We start from the raw sequence: 8,980 nt of genomic DNA, 5'->3' as shown, positions 1-8,980 counted from the left end.
CTGTGGTGAATGGTGCTAGGCCCTGGGGAGCACTGAGGTCAACACAACAGACACTTTGTTGATCTGCAGCATCTCCTTCCAATCTCTTCCTGGGCATTTTTTTGTACATGCAGAAACGATTCAAACTTCTCTAAAGTTACAGGAACGGTCTAAAAATATTGTATAATAAAACTCACTTCCTTAGTTCTGTTCATTGTTTTATATACCTTGGACACCTCAACTTTCATTAAATCAGGAAGATGTTATCTCTCTTGTTCTTCTCACTTGTCATGAACTCAAAGGGGTTAAGATGAATAGGGTATCAATTAAGAAAAATTATGTTTTGGGAGTAGAATCCTTAGGGGTTTCTCCAGCTCCAGCTCCATCAACTTTCTAATGTTCTCTGAGTCACTTTTTCCTTCGGTGTTTCTGCTTCTGGGTGGAGCGTCTTCTTTCCAAGCAGTCTGTCCTTGCATCTCCTAACTGGAGGCTACCACTGCTCAGTCTCTGCCCAGCACAGAAGCAGCTCACCTCCAGGGGTCTCAATCCCACCTCTTTCTTCTGTCATTCCTGGTCTTCAAGAGGCCCTGTTGAGCACTGCCCAGGTCCACTTGGCTCTCTGACTGACCCCCTTTGGCTACTGTAGCAGATGCTGTTGGTGTCCATCTGAAACCACGTGCAGCTGCAGTAGACAGTTTCCAACTTGCTGATAGCGCCCCACCCCAAGCGCCTGTGTCTTCTCTCTGTGGTTCTCAAAACGGATTCTTCACCATTTTCATGTTTTCGGAAATCAATTATTTACAAAGTTTTTGCTCCCATGCATGTATGTGCTCTATATGTTTGCTGTTCTTTCAGCAGTGACCTTAGCCAGGGGTGGTGGTGAAAGTGGAAATGTACTGAGGCTAGATTTCTACCCTAGGTGCTGTGTGTGTGTGTGTGTGTGTGTGTGTGTGTGTGTGTGTGTGTGTGTGTATAAATCAGCTCTTTTTTTTTCTTTTAATTTGGCCTCACTGCGTGACATGTGGGATCTTAGTTCCCCAACCAGGGATTGAACCTAGGCCCCACAGTGAAAGCACCAAGTTCTAATCACTGGACCACCAGAGAATTTCCATCTTTCTTTTTTTAATTAAAAAAAAAAGCACACCTATGGTTAGAAAATATGTATATCAAACAGCACACAGACCCATTCAGACTTTTAGTCTCATTCCCGGAAGCAACAACTATTGCCAGATTTCTGATGTATTCTTCCAGAAATATTCCAAGTATAAAAAGCACAAGTATCTAATATAGATTCCCTTTTTTTTACATAAAGGAGAGTATAATATACACTTTAAATTTCACCATATATATTGGGGTTCACTCGAAATAGAGCTATTTTACTTTTTTCCCATAAAAATGTTCTGTTGTTTGGAAATGCCATAATTTACTTAACCTATCCCTTTTGAACATTTGGGTTGTTTAACTCATTTGCTATCACAAACAACTCTGCTTTGAACATCCTTATATACATATTTTGTATAAGTACACTTTTGTCAACACTGAAGATTATCAATATCTTGTCTTTTGATAATTGGTAGGTGACAAAGAATATTTTATTTCAGTTTGCATTTCTTATATCTTAAGTTGGATGTTTTTATATGTTTATCAAACTATTGATATTTCTTTTTCAGTAAACTGCCTGTGTTGCAGCAAAAATAGAAATGAAGTTTTCCCTCCTCTTAGAACAAGGAAAATAAAAGGAACAGTGAACAGGCTAGAGAAGAAACATAACCTGGCCTGAAAGAGTTAATCACTCCTTGGTTTACTTTAACTGTCACTAATCTGTAGTAACTAGATTTGTACTTTACAAAGCTAACCTCACTCCCTGACACTGTAATTTACATTCGTCACCTATCACCCCTAACTGTGTGAGTTACATCCGGTGCGTCTCACTCCCTATTATGTCCCAGCACTTATATTCTATATGCCCCCCATAACAAATCACCCCCTATAGTTTTCGCATTTCAGAAACAAAGTCACCGGCCGATAAACCAGAGGCAAACAGGCACAATTACCAGACTGCTGGACCCCAATTACCAGGCGGCCTGAGGCCAGCCATGACTGTTTTGAAATAATGCAAAGGAAAGGAAGAATGCAAGACCTTTGATCCTTATCATATACTCTGGACTAGAGCCCCACATATAAAATCTTCCCTGTTTCCCAAGGAGTGGAGGCACAGTTCTTGAGGCGCTAGCCTGCTGTGTCTTCCCTTCTCCCTGGCAGAAAAATAAAGCCATCTCTCTCTTCCTCCAATATCCGTCTCCGTATTTCTGTTTGGCCTTGGTGCACGGGGAAGCCGATATTTCGGCAACACCTTTTCCTGTTTTTGCCCATTTTCTTAATGATGTGTAAGATAAAAAATTCCTGTGTTAAGATTAGCCCTTTATTCAATCACCGTCCTACAAATATGTTGTCTTTTGCCTTTTTAACCCAACATTCTTTTCACCCCAAATTTAAAACTTTGTATACAGTCTAATTTATTTCCTTTCTGGCTTCTGGGTTTTGTGTTGTGTTTAGAAAAGCCTTCCTCACTTTAAAATTATTTTGATAATTCATCCCGGTATTTTTCCAGATTCTTTGTTACACTTAAGACTCCAGTCTATCTTAAAATTATTTTAGGATAGCAATCAGCTCTAAAATTTATTTGCCTTTTCTAAACTTGGCTCTTTCATCAATGACCCAGCTTCCTGGGAGTTCCAAAACAATCCAGATTTCCCAGATCCTTGGGGATGTGACTGTACCTGGCTTGATACATGGTTGGTTGTGACCTAGGGCCCTCAAGTCCTCTCCTGCTCACTGAGTGCTTGGCCGAGACCCCAGCAGGGAACCTGGGCAGGCCTCTCTCACCGGGGCATGTGGGCTCCAGGTGGTCCCACAGTGACCTGGACGCCCATTTGACTGTAGCATGGGCTGTAGCACTTCCTCTGTAAATTCCTCTGGCTCCCTTCCACTCTTCCCTCCCATCCCATCTGTGCCCGGCCCTGCCAGCTCTTCTCTGAGGAAATTTGCATCATGCAGCAGCCGGAGGCCTTTTGAAGACTGTTTCACTGAGCCATGGTCTGCTCGGCTGCCCCTGTGCTACTCCTGGCCATGACTCTCCCTCTGGTGGGGTCACCACTTGCCCGAGAGTCCCAGCCTGTGAGTAAGGCTGGGGTGAGGGAAGACGGAGGGAAGATCTGCAGAGGTAACGACAGGGGCCTCTGGGTGTGAGAGGCAGCAAGATGTGGGATGAAAGGATGGATGGAGGCGAGAGGGCTGGAGGGAGAGGAAGTAATGTATTTTTAAAAGAGGCTGGTTTGTTATAAGATCTCTGAGAGTTCAGCCTTATTTTTCAGGGTGTGGGGATAGCTTTTGTTTCTTTATTTGAATTCCCGTGAACACCAGCGATGCCTGCTGCACTTTGGATAAAGGCCCTTCCAGTCAGGCTTGCAATTTAAAAATGAAAATAAACACTTTCCAAACTTGGGAACCATTGGCGTAGAGGACAGGAGAGAATCTGAGGAAAGGCAGCGTAGTTAGTTTAGCACTTTATGATTTGTGTTTTCTCCCAGGTGGATATCTCTATCTCTGTCTCTAGCCACATCCTTATCTAGATCAATATCTGTTTTTAGACTGATCTCCTCACCCACACACAGTTTTGAGAGAGGGAGGAAGTTGGTGAGGAAATAACTTACAGGCACCAGAGACTAAGGTATTGCCTGCCACTCACCCTCATGGCAATGCCTATGGAGGGAATAAAGCCCCCAGGCCTCTGGGCCGCAGGCAGCTCTGCCCAGCGCCCCCAGCCCCCTCTGGAGCTCCAGACCCAGCTATTTCAATTGGCCTGGAGGCACGGGGACGGGTACATTCAGGAAGGAATTAAGCAAAGCATGTTGACTCTCCAGGGTGTGCCTGGTTCCTGGGTTCAGGTGGGCTTTGCAGGCCTGGGCGGGATCCCTGGTGCTGCATCCCTGCACCTCCTACCAGAAGCCTGCTTCCCCCTCCTGAGGTGCCTTGATTCCAGGCAAAAAGAGGAGCTTCAAAGAGACCAAGTCCTTCCAGATTAGCCAGGCTGGCCCCTGAGCGGCTTGGGGAAGAATGTGTCCCCGGGAGAAATGCGGAGTCAGCTCTCCTCAGAGGTCTCTCCCCTGTGCTCTGTTCCAGGGACAGGGTCAGGCTGGAGGGGAATCGGCAGCAATTGGACCAAGAACGTGGAACAGGTGGTGAGTGGACAGACAGGAGGAGGAGGGGGGAGGGGGACGGGGAGCCTGGAACGAGGCAAAGAAAGAAAGGTCTGGAAGAGGACACAGCCAGGGGGCTTAAGTGGGGTTAAGAGAGAGACTGGGTCTGGCGCTGGTACACAGATCTGAATGCAGTTCTCTAGCTGTGAGGCCTTGAGAAAATCCTTCCTCTTAGAGTCTTGCCCATGTAAGGGGGTCGTTGGGAGGGTGATATGAGACAGCGCGTGTGAAAGCACCGTCGCTGGATGAGCAGTGACCACCTTCCTGGGTCCTGTCTGCACCTGGACAGGCTATGGGAGGTGCGATGTGCTCTGCTTCCTGGCAGGGACAGCGAGGTATGGGGCCCAAAGGCCACAGGCCCGTAGCTGCCTCTCCTCTCCAGCTGTCCCCTCTCTCCTACAGAATCGGTCCTGGTCTCCGTCTATGTACAGCTGTACTTTTCAAGTGAGCGCCGGCCGGTGGCACTCTCCGGGCCCCTGACTCTCCCCACCTCCTCGGCTTCCTCTGCCCCAGTAACTCTCACTGGCCTCAGCCTCACAGCCGGTGGGGTGGCAGGTATTCTACTGACCCCTGCTTCTCAGTGGCTCTTAGCTGCTTGCATGGGAAGGGGGTTCAGAGTGCAAGGAGCCCAGCCCTCCCGCAGCCCCGTCGTCTGAGATACTGTGAGCCCCTCCCTATTTCTTGGAGGGTCTGTGTGGCCCAGCTCCTTCCTCACCTCCCATCAGACAGACCTCCCCTTCCTGCCCCACGTCCCATCTTCTAAACTTTGGCAGAGGCCTAAGGGGCAGATGGCCACGGGCTTCGCCACTGCCACCTCTGATGCCTTTGCCCCACACGCGATGCTACTTTGAACTCAGGCTGAGAAGGCAGTGCCTGTGACCTTGGGATTGTTCCCGATACCCAGCCTTAGAGCCTCACAGGCATCAGGCGTTGGGCTTTCCCAGACAGCCTGCTCACTTCTTATCCCCCTTCCCTCTGTCACAGAGTGCGATGTCACCCACAAGGGGTGTAGCTACTGTGCTTGCCTCTCCGGGTACCAGTGGAACGCCAGCGTCTGCTCCCATCACCGACCCTGCCAAACCCCCCTCAAGCGCTGGCCTTGTGGCTGCCTTGTCTTCAGCCCTGCTGAAGCCGGGTACTGCCAGCTGCTGCCACCTGGTGAGGAGGGTTGGGAACGTGAAAACCAATGGCCCTGAGTGAAAGGAACCCTCTCTGTGGTTTTTCCTCTCTGACCCCCGTATCTCTGCCAGCTGGTCCAAGCCCAGTGGCTCCTCTGGGTGAGAGAAAATGCCAGGCATCATAGCAGATCACAGGCCCTGTGCCTGGGACAGGAGGAGGGGGACTCTAACGAACAACAGGGCTCCAAGACAGGGGGACAAAGAGAGAAAGTTCCCTCCCTGGGGGAGGGGGAGTCCTAGGCCAAAAAGCTTCCCCGTTTGGTTCCCACTGACAGTTAGGGTCTTCCAGGCTGGACTGCGGCAGCCACACTCCTCCAGGGACAAAAGAGAACAGAAAATGTTAGGTGGGGAGGGAGGGAGGAGGGATGGGCTTCAGAAGATGGGGAAGGAGGGAGAGCTTAGCTGCCTCAAGGGCCACAAGTTCCTGCTCCGGGCGTCCTATCTTTTGCCTCCCGCAGTCCCCGCGGCCCTGAGCCTCAACTCCTGGCTGCAGACGCCTGGCGACACCCTGAACCTGACCCTCCTCACAAGCCAGGAGACCACCAACCTGAACTGGTTCCTGTGGCCCACAGGGAGCCCCAGCCGCATCCTCCTGCGAGCAGGGACACGTGTGTCCTTGACCTCCAGCCGGAACCGGCAGTCCTCAGCATTGTCAACATCTCCCATAAATGGGCAGGTAGGCCACCTGTCCTTCCCTCCTCTCTCCTCCCCTTCTTTTTTTCCTCCTCCCTCTCCTTCCTTTTTGTCTTCTCTTCTTTTCCCTTATCTCCATTTATTCACTCTGGGGAAATTAAGGCTAAGAGGCTCATTGATGTGAAGAATTATAATGAGAGAACGCTGAAAGCGTGGTCTCAATTTCCACTGAGAACAGATGCAGGTGTTTCTTCACGATGTTGAAATGGCAGCGGGTGGTGCAGGAAGGGCATCTACTGGGGGCAGAGAGGTTCATCTTAGGATGCATGGCTACAGGCTAATAACAAAGGGTCAGGATCTCATCTTCCTCCTAGAAATCCTTTGGGGGACAGGGATCTTTCCTGCTGGGGTTAAGCCGAGGCTGGATGGAGAGGGCAGACCTAGGGTGTGGCTGGGGAAGCAGCAGAGACCCTGTGGCGCAGGTGGGGGCCAAGCGGCCGGGAGGTGCAGCAGGTGTGTGTCTGCAGGTGAGTACATATGCTGCTTTGAGGCCTGGGGATTCAGGTGGGAGCTGCACCAGATGGTGAGGGTGCCTCTGCAGGTGACAGATGTGGCTGGGCTCCCAGACCAGCTCTCCATCTCCTGTGCCACCTACCCTGGCTTCCAGCTGAGCTGCTGCATCCCCAGTGCCCACCTGGGCTACACGGCTTCCTGGAGCCCCAGAGATGGCAACGAAGGTATGGAAAGGGGCTGGTTGGCAGAGCTCAGGGGAGAGCGGGCAGCTAGTTGCCCCCAGGCAGCTGGCTCTCCAGCTCCCTGGAATCAGAGGCTGCAGTTCAACCTGGGCGTTCGGGGTCCAAGTCCAAATCTGTTTTTACCCCAATTCTGTTCATACAACGATAAGCACACGTGTGTAGACAACTTTTACATAATGCTTTCATTCACACAATCTCCGTGAACTCACACGATATTATTCTGTGAGGTTCATTTGACGATGGTCTCATTTTACAAACGAGTTCACTGTGACTTCAGGGCCTGGAACTAGTAAGAGACGCCCAGGGTCCCCTTCCCCCTGGATCCAAGCTCTTCCTTCAGTAGTTTGATGCCCACATGCCATTCAGCTCATCTCCAGCGCTTCATCCACTTCTGAAATTGCTAGAAAGACAGCCGAGGCACCTCTCGGACCCCTGGGGTCTCGGTATGTCCCTGGCCCAGTGACCGGTCCCTCCTCTTGTCTCCCCCTCAGCTTCCTTATTCAACACGCTGGACTCCCAGTGCTTTGTGCTGGCTGTTCAGCACTGCCCTGCAGCCGGCACTACGTACACTTGTGACCTGCAGAGCCCGGGACTGAGCCCTCTCAGGGTTGCCGTCTCTATCACTGTCATCCAGGTACTTGGGGCTTGGGGTCCAGGTGGCTGACCTCTCACCTGCTTGTCCTGGGAGCTGCTTCCTGATGTCTCCCTGTGCTGGGCAACAGGGCCAGACCCCACACACTGCATGGGTTTCTGCCCAAGGAAAGGTTCGGGCTAGGCTGTGTTGCTGAGCCTTCCCTGGTATCATTTTCAGATGGAGACACCACCTGCCCTGAGGACTCTTCAACTACTGCCTGGAACGTCACCAAGGCTGGCCATGTGGCACAGGCCCCGTGTCCCAGGAAGAGAAGGGGCATGGTGAAGAGGCCTTGTAGGCCTGAGGGGATCTGGGGGCCCATCCACAGCAGCTGCACGGACACGGGGCTCCTGGCCTTGCTTCTTAGAGCCCGGGTAAAGCTTCTGACCCTGCTGCTCACGTGCCCCATCCTCCACGACCTATCCCTTCCTCACTCAGGACCCAACTTTAGAGTCCTTTCCCCCAGCGACCCAGCCCGAAGGGTATTCAAGTTCTCTGAACTGGAGCCCTGGCAGAGCCAGGAAGCAGGTATGGGCCCCTCAGAGTGGCCAGAGTTCTCATGGCAGGGAGGGTGCAGGTCCCAAACCTTAATCCCAACAAGGGTCTGCTCCACAAAACTTGGTGTCAGTTTCTTCCACGTGGCTCGCTCCCCTCTCTGCTTCCTGCTCCCCTGGGACAGGGCACGGATCTGGGGAGAAAGGAGCTGGACTGGGGAGGAGGAGGCCCCTCCCTCTTGAGGGCTCGCCCACGCCCACCCCCCTCCTGTCTTATCTGTCTCAGCTGCTGAGGGCAGGCCAGGGCTGGCCTGTGGATGAGGTACCACAGATCTTGGCTCAGCTGCTGGAGCAGGCAGTGGTGGTGACCTCACCCACTGACTTATTGGCACTGGTGGCCACCATGACGATCCTGGCCAAGGTGGTGGCACATGCCAGAATACAGCTCAACGGCAGTGCCCTGGAGGTGAGATCCTTGAGCCACATCAGGGGCCAGCTGGGTAGTGTGGGCTGGAAACTCTTCACCTCTGGGCATTTCTGTCCCTCTGACATCACCATGGGCTGTCAGATGGCGGACTCTTCTAGAGTCCAAGTGTCTGCTCCTCTGGTCCATTTCTCCTCTTGGATACCAGTCTCCAAGGCCACGGAGTGTGGAGGAGGCCTGATGCTGGGAACACATAGGAGGTCAGGGAAGGCAGGGAGGGGGTGTGGAGACAGGAGTTCAGAGGCATTCATGCACATGCAGATATGCGGTTATGATGTGAATCCCCCCATGCCCACACACAAGGTACCTATATGGAGATACTCAAACGTACTTGGCTTTGCTGGACTCACCTAAACCAGCTCTCAGTATAGGCATCAGTTGCTGACCCAGAAGCTGCAACCAAAAGAATAGTCAGGGACAATGACACTGCACACCCTTCGTGTCTGGGAATATGCATCACATGGGGGTGCAGACATGCAGGTGGCCCTCTACTTCAGAACGCATGCCCTCTACCTCTGGGCACCATTCCTAGCTTTACAGACCTGTAGGGGTCCCCTGAGGACC

At 51.8% G+C, this 8,980-nt stretch overlaps 1 protein-coding gene across 1 annotated transcript; it reads left to right on the top strand.

The window, feature by feature from the left end:
• The first annotated feature begins 3,072 nt into the window (after window positions 1-3,072).
• Window positions 3,073-8,770, top strand: ADGRF3 (adhesion G protein-coupled receptor F3). Its single transcript, XM_007472235.1, is given in 11 exon segments — window positions 3,073-3,156; window positions 4,162-4,187; window positions 4,189-4,220; window positions 4,641-4,781; window positions 5,223-5,405; window positions 5,812-6,048; window positions 6,051-6,092; window positions 6,577-6,786; window positions 7,296-7,454; window positions 7,616-7,812; window positions 8,219-8,770. Coding segments are annotated over 11 exon segments (1,863 nt in total).
• Window positions 8,771-8,980: the final 210 nt, after the last annotated feature.

This window comes from Lipotes vexillifer, unplaced genomic scaffold (assembly GCF_000442215.2).
Source record: "Lipotes vexillifer unplaced genomic scaffold, Lipotes_vexillifer_v1.1 scaffold717, whole genome shotgun sequence".
In the NCBI taxonomy this organism is placed as follows: domain Eukaryota; kingdom Metazoa; phylum Chordata; class Mammalia; order Artiodactyla; family Lipotidae; genus Lipotes; species Lipotes vexillifer.
This window is presented reverse-complemented; position numbering and strand designations above follow the sequence as displayed.